This window comes from Peromyscus eremicus, chromosome 4 (assembly GCF_949786415.1).
Source record: "Peromyscus eremicus chromosome 4, PerEre_H2_v1, whole genome shotgun sequence".
Lineage (NCBI taxonomy): Eukaryota > Metazoa > Chordata > Mammalia > Rodentia > Cricetidae > Peromyscus > Peromyscus eremicus.
This window is the reverse complement of record NC_081419.1, coordinates 69,069,513-69,092,908: the sequence shown is the minus strand read 5'-3', so window position 1 is coordinate 69,092,908 and position 23,396 is coordinate 69,069,513. Positions and strand designations below refer to the sequence as shown.

The 23,396-nt window shown below is 53.4% G+C and overlaps 1 protein-coding gene across 1 annotated transcript in view; it reads left to right on the top strand.

The window, feature by feature from the left end:
- The window catches only part of Tspan18 (tetraspanin 18), a 141,744-nt gene extending 118,852 nt beyond the window's left edge, over positions 1–22,892 (top strand). Inside the window, exons 3-10 of the mRNA XM_059260981.1 lie at positions 237–318; positions 2,058–2,130; positions 4,831–5,025; positions 13,816–13,890; positions 14,799–14,897; positions 15,946–16,128; positions 20,150–20,233; positions 21,440–22,892. Of these exons, the coding sequence (XP_059116964.1) occupies positions 2,068–2,130; positions 4,831–5,025; positions 13,816–13,890; positions 14,799–14,897; positions 15,946–16,128; positions 20,150–20,233; positions 21,440–21,487 (747 nt within the window). The 5' untranslated portion in view covers positions 237–318; positions 2,058–2,067 and the 3' untranslated portion in view covers positions 21,488–22,892. The remainder of the gene's footprint in view (positions 1–236; positions 319–2,057; positions 2,131–4,830; positions 5,026–13,815; positions 13,891–14,798; positions 14,898–15,945; positions 16,129–20,149; positions 20,234–21,439) is intronic.
- The last annotated feature ends 504 nt before the right edge of the window (positions 22,893–23,396 follow it).

Genomic DNA, 23,396 nt, shown 5'->3' with positions numbered 1-23,396 from the left:
CAGAAACCACATGAAGACATGGCTCGTGTGCAGCCAGCAGGGTACTGGGGACAGCTGTGTAGGAAGGAGATAACCAGAGCAGCAGCCCTCCCCAGCCGGCATGGCCTCAGGTCTTGACAGCTTCTTCATTAGTGCCATGGCCAGTTAGCAAGCTGTCGCCGGTGTGCACATCCAGAGCCCTGCGTTCGTGGTACCTCAGTGCCCAATATCCTGTAACGGTCAACTTTCTCTTCTAGGACAAGCTGGGCTGGTGAGAGACACACCTCAGTCCCTCTGACTAGGAGACTTCGTCCTGCTGACCCCCGGAGAGCTACCCAGGTGACACTTCCACTCCCCCGACACTGACCCCAACTCTGACTCTGTCCAGTCTGTGAATCCTTTCCCGTACCCCTCCTTGATCACACTCTCTGTCATCTGTCCCCTTCAGTTTCTAGTTACTGACTCTGCCATTCTGTCTTTTATTTCTCTTTTCCACCATGCGTTCATGCACTCACTGATGAAGTTGTGTTAATTGATAACACTGTGCCAGTCTGTCCTGGACACTGGAAGTGTCTCAGTGAACACACTGGCCATGGCTCTTGGGGAAGCACGTCTCCCCAAGGCCCATGTGTACTTTTGAATAACCACACAGCACCCACAGCAGGTGGTGCCCACAGGTTGCTGGGCTGCCCCAGGCAAGGTCCATCACTGGCTGGCTACATGTCATTGGCCACATTAATACTTCTCAACTCTTCGGGAAGAATGATGACTTTCAGTGATGTGCTGGTGACGTAAGGTACCCAGGCCAATCCTAAGTCAGCACTTGGTTGTGTCAGACCTAAGCACCCCTCAAAGCCTCAAGCTTCTATTCTACTTGAAGCAGTAAGTTGCATGGCATGCAACTGTAAGCCTAGGACCCTCAGAGGCTTGGATGAGGGCTCTCTGGGCAGCAGGTCCAGGCTGTCGCTCCTGTCTCCTGGGGTTGTCTTGAGGAAGGCCATGCCATGCCTCTAGGCCAGGATTGGAGGACTTTATCTACGTAACGGCCTTCCTTTATCAGACATCCATCATTCTCCCGAGCAATCTGAAAACAGGGTTTCCTCCCCAGGGAGCTTGTCGACTTCCAACCTAAGACACTGTGCTCTAAGCCTGCTGGAGATGAAGGGCTGAGTCCCGGGCCGAGTAGGGGTGGAGAATACTGAAGATAACCAGGGTTTGCCTGGCCTCAGGGGACCCAGTTAGAGAACTACTGACTGCAGCCATGCCTCCCAGTGAAAACCCCATCCTGTAAACTGCCCCTTCCTCCCTCCATGCTGCCGCAGGTCCCTGGGGTTCAGGGAGTGTCTGGGCAAGAGGGAGGAGCTGACAGGACGGAGCCTTCAGCTAGGTACGGAGGGGGACCCTGCAAGGGTTCAGCTTTTTAATCCTCCACCTCTGCAAGTCTCCAGGGAGCCTGGCATTTCGGGGCCATTTGGGGTCTAGACTCTAAAGCAAAAACCCACAGAGACTGTGTGATTTGGGCAGCCTTGAGGGTGGTAGGAGTGGTCTGTCCTCACGGCCTTCATTATAGCTGTTCCCCCACATTCTGGAACTCAGTGGAGTGAGGACCACCACAATGGACCTTACACTCCATGGACAGTCTCTTTCTTGGCACCTATTTGTGTGTGTGTGTGTGTGTGTGTGTGTTTGTACATAATATATGGAGTGTAATAGTATGCGTGTATGTTTGTGTGAGATATATATATATATATATATATATATATATATATATATATATATAGTGTGTGGGGGGGGGGTAAAACATATGGAGTGTGTAATGTGTGTCTGTGTGTGGTGTGGTGTGTGGCATGCACTTCAGAGGATGGTGGCAGACCAGAGCCAGGGAACTAGAGAATAAGAATTAAAGTGCCAGATTAAAGTTCCAGCTGTCCTCACCCAGTGCTGACCCAACAAGGAGCCAATCTTCACCCTTGAGAGAGGAGTTGGGACTGGGGCTCCTGGGTGGGGCTGGGCTGGGCTCCAGCTGGAGGAGTCTGGGTGTCTCCAGGTGAGGAATTGAGTGGCCTTGTGTTTTCTAGGCGGAACACCATGGAGGGCGACTGTCTGAGCTGCATGAAGTATCTGATGTTCGTTTTCAACTTCTTCGTTTTTGTAAGTGCCCCTGGGTCTCCCCTGGGTCTCCCCTGGGCCTCCTCTGGGTATCCTCTGGGTCTCCCCTGGGTATCCTCTGGGTCTCCCCGGGTCTCCCCTGGGTCTCTGGTCTCTGCTGGTGACAAGCCTAGCCTCCTCCCTAAAATGGCCACAGGAAGCTAAGTACCCAGAGTTAGATGAGCCTGACCAGTGAGTGGGCTTCTGGGTAGGCCTGGCATTGACTGCCCTGTTCCTGAGTCCCCACCTCTGTTCCCATCACAGCAGACATTTCAACCAGGCCCTGAGATGGGACAGCCTCTGGCGAAGGACAGGCTAGAGGGACTAGGGAGATGGCTCATTTACAACCCGAGTTCAGTGCCTAGAACCCACATAAAAAGCCAAATGTGATGGTACATGCTCGTAACTCCAGCTCTGGGAGACATCCCCGGGGCTTGGCCTAACCTAACGCTGTCCCAAAAAGTGTGGCTGGCTCCTGGAGAACAACATCTAGGGTTGACTTTTCACTTCCACATCACACACATGCATGTACACACACACACACACACTCACACACACACACACACACACACACACACCCCTACTTACCATGCCCCCCAACACCATCAAGCCAGCCTTGTAACCATCTGTGTAACTGGAAGCTTCTCAGAGGAGCCTGCCTTGGCACCCCAGCTCTGCGGCTTGGAAACACATTTCATCACTCTGAACCTCAACATCTTAATCTCTCTTTTTTTGTTTGTTTGTTTTGTTTTTTAAGACAGAGTTTCTCTGTGTAGGCCTGGATGTCCTGGACCAGGCTGGTCTTGAACTTAGAGATCTGCCTGCCTCTGCCTCCTGAGTGCTGGCATTAAAGGCGTGCGCCTCCACCACCTGGCTGACATCTTCATCTCTTAATGACTCACTAAAACAGGTTGTTTTTTTTTTAAATTTAGCAAGATAATGAACAAGGTGACTGGAATGTGGCCTGCACAGCACAAGTTGGTCCATCTCCCTCCAAACCATGGGCTGGGTGTGAAGGGGCAGAGGCCCTGGCGTCAGGAAGCCTCTTCCATGCTAGCAGCCCACCCAATTCCCTGCTCAGGCCCTCAGCCCCTTCCAGTAGCAGAGCCCCACCCCCCACTTCTTGGGCCTCCACGGGCTTCCCTGACCAAGCCTGGCTCTCTAGCTCAGACACCACCACTGGCCCCTGGGGACAGTCCTGGAAGAATAATCCCTTTGCTAGCAGTGGCAGGCTGTCTGCATTTCTGCCTGTCCCATTTCACATCTTGTGTTTCCTTGGAACCCACTCCCGGACCTTGGAGCTAGGCAGCCTATAGACAAAGTGGCATTCTCCTAGCTGGGGACCCCAGCCCATTTTTCCCATGCCTGGACCCTCCTTGTCAGCTCTCAGCAGATGACTATTAAACTCCAAAGCCACCCAGAGTGATGAGAGGAGCAGACCTTCCTGGAGGATTTTTGGGGAAACTGAGGCAAAAGTTAGGGTGCAACAATCCGCTCTGGCCTCTCCTACGGCCTGCCCTCTTCTCCTCCAGTCTCTCCACCCACCCCATCTGATGCACCTGCCAATGGTTTTTACCCAGCCTTTCAGCTCTGTCCACAGCTTACAGGCCTGCTGAGTAAGCCAGAGGCGGCAGTGCCCCCGCCCCCCCCAACCTACCTGCTGTTCTTCACCTGTGCCACCGGGAACATCAGGCCCTGTTAGGCCCCAGATTCAATGTCAACCCAGTTCCACACAGAGCAGACCCACTTCCAATACTGTCCATACTCAAGAGAAATGGAATGTCCTGACCACTGAAATCTGTTGTGACTGCTCTGATGTGGGAAGTGGGAATTCAAACTGCTAGTTAACCATGAGGGTGCCAAGGCTCAGAAAGAGTTTTACTTAAAGCCACTTTACTTAAAGTCACACAGCTAATACACATAAGACACAACCCCTGCTCCAGCTTAAGCCGCTTCTCTCCCAAGATGAGCAAGGCATGGAGAGAGAGATGGGCCATGCAAAGACATCAGTGAGAGGCTTTGGGCACGTACTTAAGAATGGGAGTTCAGCCAGGCAGTGGTGATGCACGCTTTGAATCCCAGCACTTGAGAGCCGAGGCAGCTGGATCTCTGTGACTTCAAGACCAACCTGGTCTACAGAGTGAGTTCCAGGACAGCCAAGCCTACATACACACAGAGAACTCTTGTCTCAAAAAAACAAAACAAAACAACAAAAAATGGGAGTTCATTGGGCAAACCCTGCCACTAGCGTGGCCACTGTGAGCTTGCTCAGTGTCAGGGAGATCTAGGCTGCAGCCTTGACTCTGCCGTGAACTTGAGAGGTGACCTTTTGCAAGTCAATGGCCTCCTCTGGGCCACAGTGTGGAAACCTCCTAAGCTTGGAGCTGTGACATTTTAAGAAGCATATGAAAGTCACAAATAAACCCTCTGTGGCACAGTCCTTCACAGCCTGAGGTGACACACAGGTCAGAAAATAAATTGAGAGGGTATGAGCTATGCTGAAGGCCACAGGCCACGTTGAGTCCCACGGAGACTCAAAATGGCCTGTGAGCTGTGGAGATTCAGGCTCAGCATGTTGAGATCCTGCCTAACCCTGCAGGTCTCAGCACTTCAGGCCCAGGCCTCACTGAGGGGAGGGTGTGGAAGGAACGTCTAACTTCACTGTCTGTCTGTCCTCTTTTCTCCATGCCCGCCTATGGACAGCTGGGAGGAGCCTGCCTGCTGGGCGTTGGCATCTGGGTCCTCGTGGATCCCACTGGCTTCCGGGAGATTGTGGCTACCAACCCCCTGCTGACTACCGGCGCCTACATCGTCCTGGCCATGGGCGGCCTACTGTTTCTTCTGGGCTTCCTGGGCTGCTGTGGGGCTGTCCGAGAGAACAGGTGTCTGCTGCTATTTGTGAGTGACCCACCCCTCACCCCGACTCTAACTGTGGCTGCTATGGGAGGGATAGAGGGCTGCTGACTCCCAAGCCCATCCTGGTTTCAGAAACCAAAAAGTTCTTCCCACTTCTGTGGCTGTCAGCAGTAAGGTCAGTGAGTCCTGAGATCTGGGGATGTAACGCAGTGGTAGAGAACCTACATGCCACGCACAAAGTCCTGGGTTCAATCTCCAGCCCACTGATTGTGGTCAGTGATCTGGAAGCCCTGAGATGTCCCGCTACTTACCCACAGCCCTTCAGGGGTTGGTGCAGAGGTTGTCACTGAAGCCCTTGGGTGAGGGGGGCTAAGGTCAGGGACACTCCCAGAGTACCTTTCCAGAAACATGAAGCAGAGGCCAGAGGAAAGGTTGAGAGAGCTTTGAATTTGACAGAGGTAGGAAGACACGCTTTGGAGGGTCAAGATGAGTCTGTGTGAGAGAGCGAAGAACCTGGGTCCTCAAATCTTGGTCCAGTGAGGCCTTTGAGGTGGGTGTGAAAACTGAGTTCTGCTCAGGACAATACCTGAGCTTTTTGACATGAAAACTCCTCTCCATCTCCTTAGACCAACCATGGAAAAAATAACTGACCACGTTCTGTTAGTTCAACTTTGAGTCTGGTAAGGTCTTTTCTGAGTAGCCCCAAACCCAAGATGGCCGTTTAAGGATAGGAAATAGGTAACTGTACTGTCACAAACATACCTCTTCCCTTTGGGCGCTGGTAACAGTATTCACTGTCATTGGTTTGCATTTTAACTTTGTGACCAATCGAGAGGCCCAGACTGTTCTGGTTCCTTCATGGCTGAGCAGTGACGAGCAGCTTGAGGACTCCTTGGTGGAGCGCTAGCATTTGAAGATTCTTAGCTGCCTCTTAAGTCAGTCTCCCTCCTTTCCCCAGATCTAACTCCTTGCCATCCCAACACAGAGTGACCCTGTGCTGCCCTGGGACTTCTCACCATGCCTCTGGGAGTTGACTTCTCCTGGCTCCCCTACCCACACCCCTCACCCCCGAAAGTCAAGCCAGTGTGTCCTTGGCCACAACACACTTGACTGTGTTCATGCTCGAGAAGTCCCCCTGGGGTCTGAGCTGAGTGTTACTGCTCCCCAGGAACAAGGCTGTCCCCGAGCTTTGCTGCCCCAGATCCTAAACCCGCTGTTTGCGTGGGGCCTCTGCTCATGGTTCTTGGAGAGGCCTCGGCCTCTTGAGTCTAAACAGCCAGGCGTCTCAGGGTACAGTCCACTGCGGGCATTGGTATTGGCTAGGATGGTTTCCTTCCTCCAAAAGCCCTGATCTATAAACCCTTAGTAACGAAGCCAAGCTGGCTGCAGGCAGATCACAACTCCACTTCCGGAGTGGAGATGGAATGCTTTCCGAAGCTGCTTGTTAATTCTTTCTATTTGTTACTTTTCTCCTCGCTATGACAAATGGCCGGGCAAAAGCGTCTTAGGGAAGGAACGGTTTCTTCTGGCTCAGTTTGGAGGTGCAATCTATCAAGGGGGGAAAGGCATGGTGGCAGGAGCTTCAGGCAGCTGGTCACATGGTCATGCAGAGAGAGATGCATGCTGGTACTCTGCTTACCTTCTGGATTTTATTCTGGGATCCCAGCCTATGGGGTGGTGATGCCCACGTATAGGGCACATCTTCCCTCTGCAGTTAACCCAACCTAGAAACTTCCTTACAGACTTGGCCGGAGGCTTGTCTCCTAGGTAACTCTAGACCCTGCCAAGGTGACAGTCCGTGTTAACCATCATAACCTTCTACTCCTGCTTTGGGGTACCCTTGCAATTCCCTTGGTGCTAGAGATGGGTCAGGGACCTGGAGTAACTGTCCGCTCCATCATGCCCAAGCTGTGAGAGGTGACCTAGCCACTGAGGATGTGCTAGGCAGGAGGCGAGCCTGGGTGTGAGTGTGTACCCTGCTCTGTGCTGCCCATCTGGTTTCTTACCCTCTCAGCCTCAGCATCTTTGAGTGTCGAGGGACCGACCAGCTATGCTGGAGGCTGAGTCTCTGCAGATCAGGCAGCAGCAGATGATTTTTCTCTGGACTCCTCTGGGCTGTGGTGAGGTGGGCTTGCTGTCCTGGTCTTGGTAGATATGGTGCTCTCCCAGGAGCTCCTGTGGGCCTGGGGCCAAGAGAATTTCAACGTTGAACTCAGCTTTTGCTGCAGGGATGAACACACACCTCAAACCTGAAGATGCTCCTTGTGCATAGATGGCATGCAATTCAGTGACAGGGCCACCTTGGCTGGTGGGCTGCAGGACTTCCTCATAGAGGGCCCGTGGAGAGTACTTCACAAAACTATGGACTGAGGCCCAGGGCAAATGGCAGGCTCAGGAGCTGGGACAGAAAACACTAGCCAGTGCCTCACTCCTGGAGGGCAGGCCACTCGGTTCAGACCCCCGGGGGATCCCTTCAGCGTGGGCACAGCCAAGTGTGCTGAGATCAAAGGCACTGCCTTGCAAGTAGTAAAACTCTCTTTGCTACAGACAGTGGCACCAGGCCTGCTAGAGGAGGACATCTGGCCTGGGGCTCCTCCCAGATTAAGACACCCCCATGTGGCTCATTCCTACCATAGCTGTGTGCTCCACCTCCCAGAGAGGAAGTGCAATGGCCTGTGACACGAGCGGCAGGGGAGCTGTAGGTCCTTTTATTTCTCAGAGCAGAACGCGGCCAACTTTACTGGGAGAGACAAAGAAACCTGCGGGCGCCCCCTAGTGGATGGTCTCTTCCGCATCCGTCAGCTCCTGCATGTAGCAGCTCTCTGGCTGGGGAGCTCTCTGGCAGTGTGCATATGATATGAAAGGTGGATTGGGGGTGCTGAGAAGGAAGAGGTGAAGAGATGGGGAGACGAGGGAGCAACCAAAACTAAAGAGGTGTGAAAATGCCATAAAGAAACCCGCTGCTTTGTATGCTAACTGAAGACACAGATACAGATATGTACACACAAAAAGAGGACTTGTAAACCCTGCGTGGTGGTACACACATCTCAGTGTGTGATGACCCGTCTGTGCTACTCCTAGGCTTGTGCCCCAAGGGTTCCATGTGCTACCACAGTGAGGCTTGCACATCCATGTTCACTGTTGCTCTGTTCACAATAACCAGAAAATGGATGAATGGATAATGAAAATGTGGTGCATATACACAATGGAATTTTATTCAGCCATAAAGAAAAATGAAATTTATTAAATTTTCAGGCAAAGTGGGTGGAACTGGAAAATATTACATTAAGTGGGGTAACTCAGGCTCAGAAAGACAAATAGCGCATATTCTTTCTCATGCAGATGCAAGCTTCTAATTTTTATTTATGTGTGTTTCTGTGGGAGTAAGCACTGGGTAGAGGCCAGAAAACTAGCAAGGGGCCCAAGAGAGGGGGGGAAAAGAGACTTTAAGGGAGGGAATGGGAAGATACCAGAATGCATATGATATGAAAGGTGGACTGGGGGTGCTGAGAAGGAAGAGGTGAGGAGATGGGGAGACGAGGGAGCAACCAAAACTAAAGAGGTGTGAAAATGCCATAAAGAAACCCGCTGTTTTGTATGCTAACTGAAAACACAGATACAGATATGTACACACAAAAAGAGGGTTTGTAAACCCTGCGTGGTGGTACACACCTGTAATCCCAGCACCGAGGAGGCTAATGCAGGACTGCCGTGAGATCAAGGCCAGCCTGGGCTACAGTCTTAGGTTCTGTCTCAATAAAAGAGAGAGAGGGGAAAGAAACGGGATCCGGAAAGCAGGTCATGCCTTCCCCTCCTCGCCGTGGTCCCCGGGGATGCATCACTGTTAATGGGTCCATCCCAGCAGCCAAGCCCGGAAGACAGCCTGTGCGCTTGGCTGAGAGCAGACGGTGCTCTGCTGCGTTGCCAGCCTCGGCTAAGTGTGCCCTGCACCCTGCCAGCTGGAGAGGAGAATGGGGCATTTGTCTTTTGAGAAGTCTGAGGAGAAGGTTGAGAGCTGGGGACAGGCTGGATCAGACTAGTCCCCTTAGGACAGCTAAGAGCTGTCCCAGCCGGGTCCCCTCCTCGCTGACCCCCTCTGTCTCCACTTGGTCCTGCTCATCTCTACATCAGCCCCTCCTCTGCCCTGTTGGCTTCCACCATCTCTCAGTTTCTCTTCCTGCTCCCTTTTCTCTCCCTCCCTATCACTCCGCCTCTCTCTGTTCCCTGTTCACCCCTCTCCCAAGCCCGGTTCACACAAGCCTAAAGTCAGTGTGGATCAGAAGCAAGGCAGAATACTCAGACTGCTGTCATCCAAACCAGCGCTATTCAGCCCCAACCCAGAATAGATCTGGACAGGCCAAAATCATGTGCAAGAGCGCTACACTAGAGCTGTGGGCGTGTGTGTGTGTGTGTGTGTGTGTGTGTGTGTGTGTGTGTGTGTGTTCTAAGTGTGTTGTGTGTACATGTGTGGTATGTGGTACCCTGAATAGTTTATTACGGGTGCATGTGTACATATTACACATGCATATGTGTTTTGCTCTATGTATATGGTGTGTGTACCTGTGTTGTGTTTGATGGGTTATGTAGTAGTGTGTGAATTGTGTGCAAACACATGTACAGGTAGCATGTATGTGGTGGGGTGAGGTTGAGGGGCACTGACGATTTGAGAAGCTTTTCTGTTTTTCCAAGACAGGGCCTCATGTAAGCCCAGGCTGCTATGGGGGCGAGAATAATGATCTTGAACTTCTGATCCTCCTGCCTCGCCCCCCCCCCCAAACGCCGGGATTACAGGTGCCCCCATGTCCAGTTTGTGCACTACTAGGGACTCAGCCCAGGACTAGATATCCTAGGCAAGCCTTCTGCCTACTGAGCTACAGCCCCTTCTGGAAGGTTTTCGGAAAGGTTCCAACCAGTTCTCTTTCTCAACTTGAAGCTGGCTCTGTGGTTGCTCCTGTAGAAGAGGGCCTCTGAGTCAGACCCTGGTGGCATCTGGGGGCTCCCTGGAGGCCTTTGACTTCCTCCTTAGCCTGGCTGTCTGGACAGGACGAACAGAACACGGCTTTAGCTATCCCAGGACCCTGGCGCCAAGGTTTGTGGCAATAAGACCTGGACATGGAGCAAGCCCTGACTGGTTCTGGGGCCTTTGTCTGAGGATAATTGGCCCTGTGACCAGTCACCTAATGGCTAACCTAGCTAACGATGACAGCACATGTGTGGGTCAGTGTCCCCCAACACCAGCTCTACTGATAGTCTGTCCTGGCCATTTCCTGTGTCACCTCTGAATGTCACAAGGAGCCCTATATCCAACTTACCTAAAGAGTATCTTTAATTCTAACAAGGGTGGGGAGGGGAAAGAGAGGGAACAAGCGGGGAGTGAGTGAGTGTATTGAACAGTTACATGAGCTGTACTGTGTGGAAACTGGGGGCTGTTTATTAGAAAGGAGAACCAGGACATTCCCCATGGGTAAGAGCGCCCAGGCTCTGCTGTCCTCAACAGAGGTAGAAATCAAAGGGCGGGAATCCCCTGGGAGGGCATCCTGCGCCCCCTGGGGAACGTCCCAAGCAGCAGGAAGCTGTGTGAGCGGGAAGAAGTCACTTGACTGGAGGAGTCCCAGGAGGGTGGAAACAGCATTGTGTCTGGTGTAGGTATTGCAACCTGAACTTTGAAACTCACACCCTGTGCAGGGCAGATCTGCACTGGGCGGGAGCTCCCAGCTCCCGGCCTCTAGGCAGGCTTCTCTTTCCCCTTCCCAGGGCCAAGATTTGCCACATTTCTTCTTGGCATCTCTCCTAAGGCTTCAGCTCTATGCAGCCCACCCCCGGGGGAGCCTGTGTCTTCCTTGTGTGTGTTGGCTTGTCCATGCCCAGAGTATCTCAGAGCAGGCACTCAATGGAAGCTTGGGATGGGGGCCCAAGGAGGAGGCAGATCAGAGGTGTTAGTGAGAGTTTAAGCTTTGACGTTTGGCTGTGCATCCCAGGGCTGGCTGCTTAACCTCTCTGAACCTAAGACTCTTCATATATAAAATGGGGATAACCAGATCTTCCCAGCTGTCATTCTGTGTTCACAATCCACTGGAAAAATGTGCATCTTGCTTAGCTCCGCTCCTGACCTGATCCATGGGAAATAAAAAGCATCAGTGCTGGCCATTCACAACTCTTAAGAACTGAAAGCTCCTGCTGTCACCCCAAAACTGCAGTACCATCACCTGCAGTCACCTCCAAATGGCATCAACACCACCTCCTCTTAGAGCCACAGTCCAGCAGCAAAATGGAGGGTTGCTGCCCAGGGCACTTGTCCCTCCCCCAAGCTGCAGAGAGGAGACCGCCACGAGTGGCATGCAGCACTGAGGTGGTGGGAGCAAAGGACACTGTTTTCCTAGATGGTACCCAGGCTTCTGGTGGTTCTCGGTGGTCTTCCCCGCAGATCAGCAAGGTTGCTCTCAAGCAAAGCTCACCACCTACAATCTCACGGAGACTGCAAAGCGATCACGCATGGGCATGGGCCAGCCATAATTTGTGACTCCTGGACACCGCCAGCATCGGGAGCATCCCTGTGGGGTCAACAGCCAGAGGACCTGACAACCGCCCAGGAAGACACAGAGTGGGGGGGGGGGGCCTGGGGAGGCCACGTCGAGTAGAGCTGGTGACCAGCCCAACGGAAGTGCCAGATCTCTGCCAGGTAGAGGGTGGGGAGGCTGCAAAAAGACACTCTCTCAGTGGCTGCTCTGCCCAGGCATAGCCAGACTCACGAAGCCAGGCCAAAGGGTGCAGAAAAGACTGGGGAGCAGCAGCCAGGGTCCTGCCCCACACCTAGGAAACTTTCTGGCCTATTTCACACTGCTCCCTGTCCTCAGCCCAAGACTCCCTCAGTCTTTGAGAACTGCTGGGTTTCCAGCTGGAGTCAGCCTGGGTGTGCCAGGCTGTCCCACACTGTCTCCAGCAAGGCTGCTACTCACCTGCCATGCTTCCCCTGGGCTGCACAGAGGGGGCAAGAAGCCCCAAGCAGGAGAGTGTTGGCCTGGGGCTTTTCAGTCTTCACAACTTTGGGCCAGACATCACCTCTGCAGCCTCAGCTTCCTTGGACCAGAGAAAGTGATAGAGAAGAGCCATGGGAAAGACTGGGGCCAGGGCCTCTGTCAGAGGTCAGAGACAGCTTGAACCTGAGTGTCTGCCCATCTGCCTGCTGAAACAGTGGTGTGCACAGCCATCGGGGATGCAGAGAGCCCACAGGTTGCTCCCTCGGCAGAGCAATGGGCCAGGGAGATGGTCCCATTGTGGATAGTCCGAGACAGGCCTCCTCTCTTCAGACATTGCATTAACAGACTATGCAATGGTCTAGGGGCCTGTCTGTCTGACAGCTGTCCTTCATTCTTCCCAAAGTGGCCCATGCTCAACAGTTTGGGACCTCTCTGGAGAAGCTGTGTTGGAGCAGAAAAGCCGTAATGGGAAAATGACTTGGGTCTCCCAGGATGAGGACGAAGTGACAGGTTTCTGATGGAAAAAGAAAATGATGAGAGAAAATCCCTCAGAGCCATCCACCATGGCCCAGGGCATCCAAGTGACTGAGTTCTGAGCAAGAGGCAGGTTCTACAGCTCATCCAAATGGCCTGGGGACACTTCCCCAGCGTGGGGACATCTTCACTCCATTATATCATCCATCTTCATTACCCGTCCCGTATTATTAGGAAAGAGGGACCCTAGATTTCCTCAAGCTAAGCCCAACACCCTCATCTCCTTCTGGTCCAGTACAACCCATACAGGCTGAGCAGCCTGAGTGTGGCCAGGAGGATGGGACATAGGGACCAGCCCGGGTGTGCTCACAGTGGGTCCTCTGCTGGTGACCCCAGCGGGGGTGAGGATGGAGTTCGCAAGTGTACTGAAGAAGGCAGGCCAGAGCGCTTCTTCCTGTTTTTTTGAGCCAAGTCCAGAACAGTGTTGGTGAGGACCGGTGCCTGAGACACATAACGTATCACAGGGTCGGCACGATCATTTGTTCATTCGTGAGGCCTCTCAGGTGCTGGAGGGAGGCAGACTGCAGCTGGCGGCAAAGTCCTGGGGTGCCTGCTGGGGTGCCTCTGCTCGATGCTGTGATGTGGAGAGGGCCCACTGGGAGAAGTCAGGAAAGCCCCTCAGGGGTGAGGCTGGAGCTTAACTTTGGCACAAGAGACCACCCAGCACGGGAGGGCTTCACACCAGAGCATCCTGGTTAATCTGTGGAACACAGGAGTTTAGTGAGTGGAGCAGACAGGGCTCTGTGTTGGACATCAAACTCCCCTCCCCTGGACTTTCTGGGAGTCCCACTACCTTGCTGACCATCTCACGCCTATGTTTCAGCTGAAGATTACATGGCTTCCTGCTTCCACTTAAGATAGCATGGCCTCCCTATTTCCATGGCAACCAGAGACACTGGGGCAGGGAAAAAAGTGGCCTTCGGGTTAACAGGGTAGGGGACCCAGCCTGAAATCCCCAAAAATTCAGGATCCCACAGCTTGGATAATTCATAGAGGGAAATATCCCCAAAGAGAGCCCAAGCAAATCTCAGCAGCAGCCTCCTCTCAGGGCCCCCAGGTAGGGCTGCTCAGGTTGTACACTCTACAAAGCCACCTCTCCCAGTGACCATGTGCTCGGAAGACAGATTTATCTGCCCGCGTTGCTCATACGTTTTATTGCAACTCTGTGCCTCCAAGGGTAGATCCTTGGCGTGTTTGTTATGAGGACGGTGATTTATGGCAGCAAAGGCCTGCCTTACAGGATGAGTGCACTCCTCTATCACAGAAGGGTGCGTGGTAAAACGGTGCCCACGTGGGCCTCACGGCCGCCTTCTCTCTGCAGTTTTTCCTGTTTATCCTGGTCATCTTCCTGGTAGAGCTCTCAGCAGCCATCCTGGCCTTCATCTTCAGGGAACACGTATGTACCACTCAGCTTCCCACCCTGCTGCCCTCCCTACCCACCGAGCACGGGGGCTGCAGAGTGACCCCTGCCTCCCCCAAAGAGTCTCTTAGAACTAGCTGTCCCACAAGCCTAAACATGACCTGCACCTCAGGGAGGGGCCAGGGGCCAGAGCAACTCAGCCCAGTGCAGTCTCCTTCTGTGGGAGTATTTCCAGAAGTCCTCACCCAGGGGTGCTTATGGGTCCCCTCTCCTGAACCACCTGATATTAGCTCCAGCCTGATTCTAGAATTTCTATCCAACCCAATGACAGCCTGATGGCAGGTGTCACATGATCAGGTGGTGAGAGAGGACAAACCCAGTCTGGGCATGCTGTGTGTCATAGTAGGCTACCAGCCCCTCTGATTAGCCTACATCATGGGCCGTTCATTCCAGAAGCTTCATCCAGCTCCTTGCCCTGAGCCTTGCAAGGCCTGGCACCACAGCTAGAAGGGCCTGGGCTCCAAACAGGAGAGAAGGGATGAGACACATGGGCTGGCCTGGGACAAGGAGCCAGCTTGAGGAACAGTGACGTTGAGGACACAGCCGGGAGCAATGGGTCCTTGAAGGCTCCCTCTTTACCCACACCCTGGCTTCCTGTAGGTCGGGCCTGCCACCTGCTGATTCTGAACGATGGGATGGCAATTGCCCTACCTCCCCAGTGCTCATCCTCTGAGAAGAGCGGCAAGGCTGAGCAGGGTCCCTAGTGTGTTCCGTCCTGGGGTTAGCTGAGCACTGTGTGTGCAGACAGCCTTGTCATAGCAGTGGCCTGTGATGACACAGCAAGACCCCAAGCCTTGGGAAGGGGTGCCTGCCCCAAATGGACAGCTTAGGATGTCCTGGGAGGCCAGACCGAGCAGACTCAGCATCCTCTCCTCTGTCCCCAGCTCACCCGCGAGTTCTTCACCAAGGAGCTCACCAAGCACTACCAAGGCAATAATGACACGGACGTGTTCTCTGCCACCTGGAATTCGGTCATGATCACAGTGAGTGCCCCTTGCCATGCCATCCTGGGATGCGTGAGCATCCAAAGCCATAATGTTGACCTGGAAAGGGTCTAGAGGTCACCCTCTAGAGTGCTTCCAGTCCCCTGCCTGTGTCAGACATCATCAATCAGGCAAGAATCACTGATCCCATTCTTGGCCTGTGAATCATCATTTGTACAGCACTCCAAGTTGTCACAGCTAGTGAATCAAAGTCCAGACTCTCCATAAAATCTGTTCACCGCCCCTGACTTCAGTCCTCAAGCAATAGCCATTTTCACTGATGTTAATAATAATTAGTACAGCGGCTGGGGAAATGGTTGAGTTAGTGAAGTGCTTATTGTGACACCACAAAGAACTGAGTTTCATTCCCAGCACCCATGTAAAAGGCCAGGTGTTAGGATGTACGCTTATAATCCCAACACCGGGGAAGTGGAGACAGGTAGATCCTTGGGGCTCACTAGCCAGCCAGCCTAGCCTAATCTATGAGCCCCAGGTACCAGTAAAACGCCTGCCTCAAAAAATAAGATACAGTTGGGTGATGCAGGCACACGCCTTTAATCCCAGAACTCAGGAGGCAGAGAGGCAGGCAGATCTCTGAGTTCAAAGCCAGCCTGGTCAACAGGACAAGTTCCAGGGTAGCTAAGGTTACACAGAGAAACCTTGTCTTGGAAAAAGAAAAAAAAAAAGGACAGCCCCTGAATTATGACATCTGAGACTGACCTCTGGCCTCCATGCACACACACACACACACACACACACACACACACACACACACACACACCTGCACATGAACAAATACACACATGCCAAAGTAACAATTATAATTAGCATAGCATATTCTAAAATCATAGCAACTATATGTGAAGTGCTTACCAAGTGCTGGTGAGGTATGGAACAGACTGCCGTGCCCCTCCTACAGAGAGGACCCCGAAGCCCAGGGACACTGGGCATCACCACCGTCACAAGGAAGGCAGAGGGAGCTGGGCCCTGGCCGAGGCTAACAACCCCTCTGCTCCAGCTCTGGCTCCCACTTTCTGTTCTCTTCTAGTTTGGCTGTTGTGGGGTCAACGGGCCCGAAGACTTCAAGATGGCCTCAGTGTTTCGGCTGCTGACCTTCGACAGTGAGGAGGTGCCCAAGGCCTGCTGCCGGAGGGAGCCCCAGACTCGGGATGGGGTGCTGGTCAACAGGGAGGAATGCCAGCTGGGAAGGAATCCATTCATAAACAAACAGGTACTTCCCTGCTCCCAGGAGATACTCCACCAATACGGGCAAAGCTGGGGGCGAGCAGTGTCTGCCCGGAGGGTCTGAAGGTGGTCGGGGGCTTTTTTTAGACCGTTCTGGCTGCGGCATGGGCTTTGACTCATGCCTCTGAGATCCAAGGAAGTGGAGAGGGGATCACACTGGCAGGAGATGATTGGGTTCAGGCTGGGGTGGGAATTGGGGCTGTTGTTCCAAGGTGAGTTTTCCAAACTTCTAATAATAGAAGTCAGAGGTTGGCGGGGGGGGGGGGGGGGGGGTCGGGGGTCCTCCTTAGGGATACACTATTTATGAGGATTCAGGGCAGGCAGGGAGGAAGGAGGAGATGAGCATGAGAGCCACATCTGGGTTTGTCCCCTGGCCAGACTTCCCTGGGAGAATTTCAAATGCCGGGAGCTGATGGAGCACAAGAGACAAGGCCCCGCCCTGCTCCCACGGGGACCCAGGTCTAGGGAGAGGTGGTAGGTGGTGAACCTGTGAACAAAAGTGATCCTTGCCCACAGTGGTGGTTGCGGGGGTGAAAATCAGTTGAAGGAAGTGCTGAGATGTGCATGGGCTGGAGCTTAAGCCTCTCAGAGTCCCAAGGGAGGGCATCACTGGGCTCAGACCTGATCCCACGGCCTCAACTTGACACCAAGAACTCAGCTCTTGTCTCTGTACCTCATCTGGGATAGGCCGGAGCTCAGCTCCTCTGTCCCACAGCCTGCCTTCCTACCCCCAGGAAAGAGACAGGAATAAAGCTGGAGGGCACCGGGAAGTGGAGGTGATGGAGAGAGCAGGCCGCTGAAGGTTTGGATGGCAGGGACCTATGTGCAGAGCAAGTCGAATCTGGGAAGCACCAGGGATGTGGGGGGGTCTCGTGCTTCCACTGCTGACAGGCCTTAGCCATTACCTGCTCACCGAAAGCGAGGCCTGCTGACCCAACTGCTTCCCTGATGCTTGCCCTGCAGGGGGTGAAAAGCCCACAGCAGCTCGGGAGTGTGAGGCAGAAGCCTTGCCTCTCCCGCTGTCTGTCAAAGGCCCGGAATCACACGTTTAGGCAAGGGGATATGAAATGGGCAACCGAGTCACACCCTTATGAGAAAGTGTGACACCCCCACTTCCACCAGAATGCAGCCACCCAGGACCCTGCTGAGGACAGGGAGAAGATGCTGTGGTGGTAGAAGATCTACACCGAACTAGCAGACCACAGAGGAGATGCACAGTTTCTTCACTGAAGGAGCTGCTGAGGGCCCGGAAGCTGGGTGGGATTGGGAGAGAGTCCCACAGCCAGGCTCCTGCCCCGCCCCACCCCTCATCCTGAACTGTCTCCTGCAAGTTCCTGGTTTCTAGACACTTCCCCCGTGAGCACACTCCTGCTGTCTCCTGGGCTGAGGACCACACAGCCGTATCGATTCTCCATCACAGAGCCTCTGGGGGTTCAGTGGGGCTAGGAGCTCCCGGGGCTGCTTCTCTCGCTGGCATCCCCTCCGGGCCATCTTTTCTGTGAAGAGCCTCCACTGGGAGACCATCTCCAGTTGGATTCTCACAGAACTGCCTTCCACAAAGCCCAGGACACATGTGTGCCTGGCACAAGCCAGACTGCTACAAGTGTGTAGTTCCTTCGGGAATGTGGAGGTGGCTGGGTTGGGACTCTGGCTGCCCTGGAGCTAGGAATTCAAAACAGTTCTGCATGAACAGTGGTCCCAAGGAGGAAGGATAATACAACAGCTGGAGAGGAGGTGAGGTGAACCACTGGCCTTGTGATAAATCTCAGTGTGAGAACAGGCCTGTGACAAAGGTGTTTCTATGCTTCCTGGGTTGAGGGACATTGTAAAGTTTGGGGAATGTTGAGTGTGAAGTACCTTCGAGATACCCAGGCAGGGATCCCAGGTGGGCAGTGGGGTACTCATCCTGGAGTCTGTGAAGGGCTTCCTAACGATAAGAATGTGGGTGTCGCTGCCCAGGGTGAGCTGCCCTCTCTCTGGTTGGTTTGGGGTGACTATGAGAAGGAACCAGGGTGGGGAACATCCCCCCGCCCCCGAACATTGGAGGATAGGCCCTATGACACGTATCTAGAGAGTGATGTTCTGTCCCTCTGCCAGATGGGGGTGCTCCATCATGGAGTGATACCCAGGGTGTTGTCAGACCCAGGCTGTGATAGAGGGGCTTGGACACAAGAGGACAGCATTTCTGAAATAGTTCTGTCCCCCAGGATAAAAGGGAAAGGAATCCCAGGCCCTTCTCTGAATCTGGGCTTCCCCTCTTGCTGTGTGCATGGTCTCAAGTGAGCCACCCACCTGCTCTCTCCCCGTTTCTAGGAGGTAAACCACAGATAAGCTACTTCTCACTAGGGGCTTCATGGAGGATACATGAATCCCAGAAAGCTCCTGGCAGAGGGAATGCTAAGTATAGGTAGTACCATCCCCTCTGCTCACTCTTACCAAGGCTTCCCTGTCCCTGGGGAGTGTCCACCAGCCAACCTTCTGCTTGACTAGGTCACTTGTGCTAGAGTTTGTGTGTCTCTACACAGTCTGTCCACTCACTCCATGGTGCTCCAGGGAGAATAGGCACCCCCCAACACCTTCCTTAGCTCCTAGCCAGCCTCCACTTGGAAGATACTGTGACTCCCACCTGGCCATTGTCTCTGATCAGGTCCTACTGTCTCCTTGCTCAGAGACAGCCTCCTCTAATCCACTTCTAGCCCAAGATAGTGGGATTCTGAGTAGGAAACAGCAAGAGATTTAAACACCAAGACCCCAGTCTCGGCAGAACCCCAAATCCAACAGTCACCCCACATAGATGGGTATCATTCCTATCCCTGCCACACCACCAAGCCAGTCCACTTGAAAGTCCTCAGTTGGGCCCAAAGAATATTCCAGTAATCATAAAAGAAAGAAAACTGTTTCTTTAAGAATGTGTTTCGGGCCGGGCGGTGGTGGCACACGCCTTTAATCCCAGCACTCGGGAGGCAGAGCCAGGCGGATATCTGTGAGTTCGAGGCCAGCCTGGGCTACCAAGTGAGTTCCAGGAAAAGGCGCAAAGCTACACAGAGAAACCCTGTCTCGAAAAACCAAAAAAAAAAAAGGAAAAAGAAAAAAGAAAAAAGAATGTGTTTCGGATAGCTGGGGGTATAGCTCAACCAATAGACTTGTCTAGCATGCATGAAGCCTAGGTTCCATCCCACTACCCCATAAACTGGGTAATCCTAGCACTTAGGTGATAAAGTCAGGAGGATTAGAAGTTCAAGGTCATCCTCCACTACATAGAGAGTTCAAGAATAGCCAGGACTACATGAGATCCTATCTCAAAAAAAAAAAAAAGTGTATATTTCATTCTGAGCTGGGGTGGGTGTGGCTCAGTGGTAGAGCATTTGCATGGTCAGCATTAGGTCCTAGGTTGGATCCCCAGCACGGCTGTATATATAATTCACAGAGACGACTTGTTATGGACGGATGTCTGTGGCCACCATGGGGGTCAGGGGCAGGGACACAAAGTATGATGTACTTGGGGCCCAGTGGGGGAGATCTTGTCTCCCAAGGTGCTAGAGAGGCAGCAGGCACATGAGTCACGTGGAGGTGGCTGCTCCTGTGAGACTGAGGGAGAAGGGCTGAAAAGTTAGCAGTCAGGCTGGTCAAGAGAGGGACTGAGGGGCACTGTGAACCTCTGCGAGCTGCTGTCCCACCCTGGGGCGTGGGGCACCATAGGACATCCTGATTGAAGAAGCTCAGGCAACTCTGCCTTTGGGGTTCAGTCCCAACTTCTAAAGAGCACCAGAAAGCCTGGGTCTAAGGCTGAGTTAGCCTTGGGAAGTTTTCAGCTTGTCTCGGGACTGGATGTCACTGTGGGGATACTGTCAATTCTGTCAATGACCTGATTCTTCCTCATCCCCACATCAGTATGAAAATGTCAGCCTGTGTTGCTGAGCGCTGGGGCCAATACCAGGGAATCCAGTGCCAACAATGGTCCCCAGTTGCAGAATGCACTTCCCTCATGCCTATCCTTTCCTTCCCAGGGCTGTTACACAGTGATCCTCAACACCTTCGAAACCTATGTCTACCTGGCTGGGGCCTTTGCCATTGGGGTGCTGGCTATTGAGGTGAGTAGAGCCCCCCGGGAAGAAGCCTTGGGGCCTGGACACCCAGCCTACTTCCCAGATCCATGGTTGCTGGCTGCTGCAAACATCTGCTGCTAGAGAAATCCCTGTAGCCTGAAGCTACAAGTCTGCTTGTCCCAGGACAATGAGAGTAGGCAGGCCCTGAGAGGTACCCCACCTCACCCCAACTCTGCACTCCAAGTGCACTTTGTGGGATACGTGAGCTGCCTTGAAGACTGGGGTGCTTCTTGATAAGGCCCTGCCTTTGCAAGTGTTCGGGGTGTCTTTTTAACAACAAAGCATTAGTACCCTTTATCCCAGGGCCCAGAGCATACACATCTGAGTAGCTGCTGACCTTTTAGCTACCACTAGGTGGCGCTTCAGCCTTCCCTTCTCCCGGCCCCCTGCCCAGTTCTGGGATGCACTTTGGGGCAATGAAGCCAGGCAGCCTGACACTGTTTAGGGCCCCCTTCAAGGATGCTCTGCTCACCTGGCACCCTGGATATCTCCTTGTTCAGTGTCTTCTGTGCCTTGTCTCTCTGGTTAATATAAGCCACAGGGGAAACGGGGGCATCATTTGTTAATTCCACAAGCTCATATTGAGCCCTTGCTGTATGCTAGCACTGCCGGAAGTGAACAAAGCCTCCCGTGGGAACCGAAACTAACAACAGACACACAGATCTTCCTGGGGCTGGGCAAATGTCAAGAAAGTGTCCCTCACTGTAGCAACAGGCCAAGGTTAGGGTGCTGTAACCTCTGCAAACCTCATCATGTCCCGGTGAGCTCACTGAGTGCAGCGGCTAGAATCATGGGGAGCTCTGAGGGCAGGCAGCGGGTCTCTGCTCAAGCCTGGCTGCCCCACTGGAGCTGTGTGACCTGAATCAGGTTGTACAACCTCTCTGTGCCTCACTTCCTGCTGGTTAGAAAGCCTGCTGGTACAGCACTTAAAATTTACTTTACATAGTCAGCGCTTGGTACACACTTGGGGCCCAAGAAGGGTTATGCTTTGCTTAAAGTCTTTGCTGACCCAAGAAATGCAGATTTGAACTATTTAAACAGATCGCTTGCTTTCCAACCCCCTCTTCTTAGATGGATGGTGAGCACTTGGTTGCCCTGGGCGGTATCAAAAATCCTCTCGGGAAGTGTGCTGGGTGAACCCTGGGTGTGCACCCAGCCTGACTCTGGCTCACCTTCTCCCTTTCTCTGCAGCTTTTCCTCATGATCTTTGCCATGTGCCTCTTCCGGGGCATCCAGTAGGCCATGGTCTGAAGATACCCAGCCCACCACTGTCCAGTAGCCAGCCCCCTCCCTCCCTTGACCTCTGGCCCCAGGGGAGGAGGCAAAGTCAGCTCAGATGGCCAGGAGCATAGAGCTAATTTTTAACAAACAAAACAAAACAAAGACAGATGTGAACTAAAGAGGCCTCACCTTGGCTCCAAGGCAGGAGCTATGGATGTCGACAAGGACCTAGGGCTGGCCTGGGACCAGCTGTTCCTGAGACCAAAGGATTATCAGCCTCAGAGTCCCTGGGCCCTGTCAGACTGGAGTGTCCTCTGGCCTGGGTCCCCTCTCTTAACATTTCCAGGATCTGAGCACCCAGAAGGCAGAAACACACCCTGGAGGATGAGCCAGAGCTCAGAGGCCCCAAGGAGACGCACTTTTCACAACACAAGGACAGAATCTGCAGCGCCACCTGCTGGAGGGCGAGGCTGTCCCTGCTCCTGGCTGGCTGAGGGTGGCTGAGTGTGGACACTGGATCTGAAGGTGGCCGTCTTTGATTTCCTCATCTCTTGGATCAAAGCCTCTCCAAGGCCCAGAAAAGGGCAGTGACCTGTCCACGGTCACACAACACGTGCACGACAAGGTCATCTCTGGGCTGCTGTCATTCCAGCCAGGCCTTCCTCAGATCTGCCTTAGCATCCCAATGTAAGCTGGCCAGGAACTGCCTGCACCAAGTTCTACAGATGAGAAAAGTCCGTCCTGTGTCCACTCTGCCCTGCTGGTACCTCTACTAAGCCTACTGCCATACATCACCTGTCCCTGTGGGCCACACCCCCCCTCTTCTCCCCGGTGGAAGACACCCCGGTATTGTTCATTTCTCCTTCTACCCAGAGCTGAGACTTGAATGAGTTCTTCAAGGTCCCTGCAAAGAATCCTGCCCCCCCCCTTGCATACCTCCACATGTGATGCTCACTACCTCCCAACGCGGCCTCCTGCCTTCAGAAGCTCTGACGTCACCATCACCTCAACAGACAGAAGGGTTTCCATTTTCCTGTGCTTCTTTCTGTCCATGTATTCCCTTCACTCTCTCCTTCCTAGAGGTTAAGGTCATAACTCTTGTCTGCAGACTTAAAGAACCCCACAGCCTCTCAGCCCTTCCTACCATGGCACACTTTCTGTCCTTTGGCTTTCCTGATGACATTTTGCTACTCTCTCTAGGCTCAGATTGCCCAGACTCATGGGTCTACAACTTAAACACACACACACACACACACACACACACACACACACACACACACACACAACTCAGACTACAGACTAGGTTGCCAATTGGGTTGCAAGATGCCTGACCCTGTCAGGACCATGTTGAATCCATTAGTGTTGTCTGTCAGAATCTCAAGTTTGATTAATTATGTCTGCCATGGTCTCAGCAGGGCGGGGGTGGGGGTGAGGGAGCAGTGGTGGAAGGAATGGAGTGGTGCCTACTCTCCTCTCCCAGAGGGAAGAGCCTAATCTAATTCCAGCTTTCCTCTGCCTTCCTGCCACCTAGGAGTCATACCTGGAGCCTGGAGCCCAGGGCTCCCCTGCTGCCTGTGCTGTCTGGGTTCAAGGGGACCCTCCTCTTCATGTCCTCACCCATCCTGGACTTTCTGGGGGTCTTTGAGCACCACTTTTCCAAGTTGTCCTTATGACAACTTACTTGGCATCCCCATAAAATGAAGCCTAGAGACTGAGTCACCAGGTCAGAGGACCCCACTGCTGACTCCCAGCCCAGACTAAGAGAACCTTGGCTCTGACTCAGAACCCACGGCATACTGGGCTCCAACAGCCTAGGAAGGCAAGCGGATCCGCTGAGGTCGATTGGGAAGCTCGTGGCCTGGCTGAACAGGACAGAGTCCTACCACAGGGGCTGCTGCCCAGAGCTAGCCCAGGCTTCCAGAGAGGG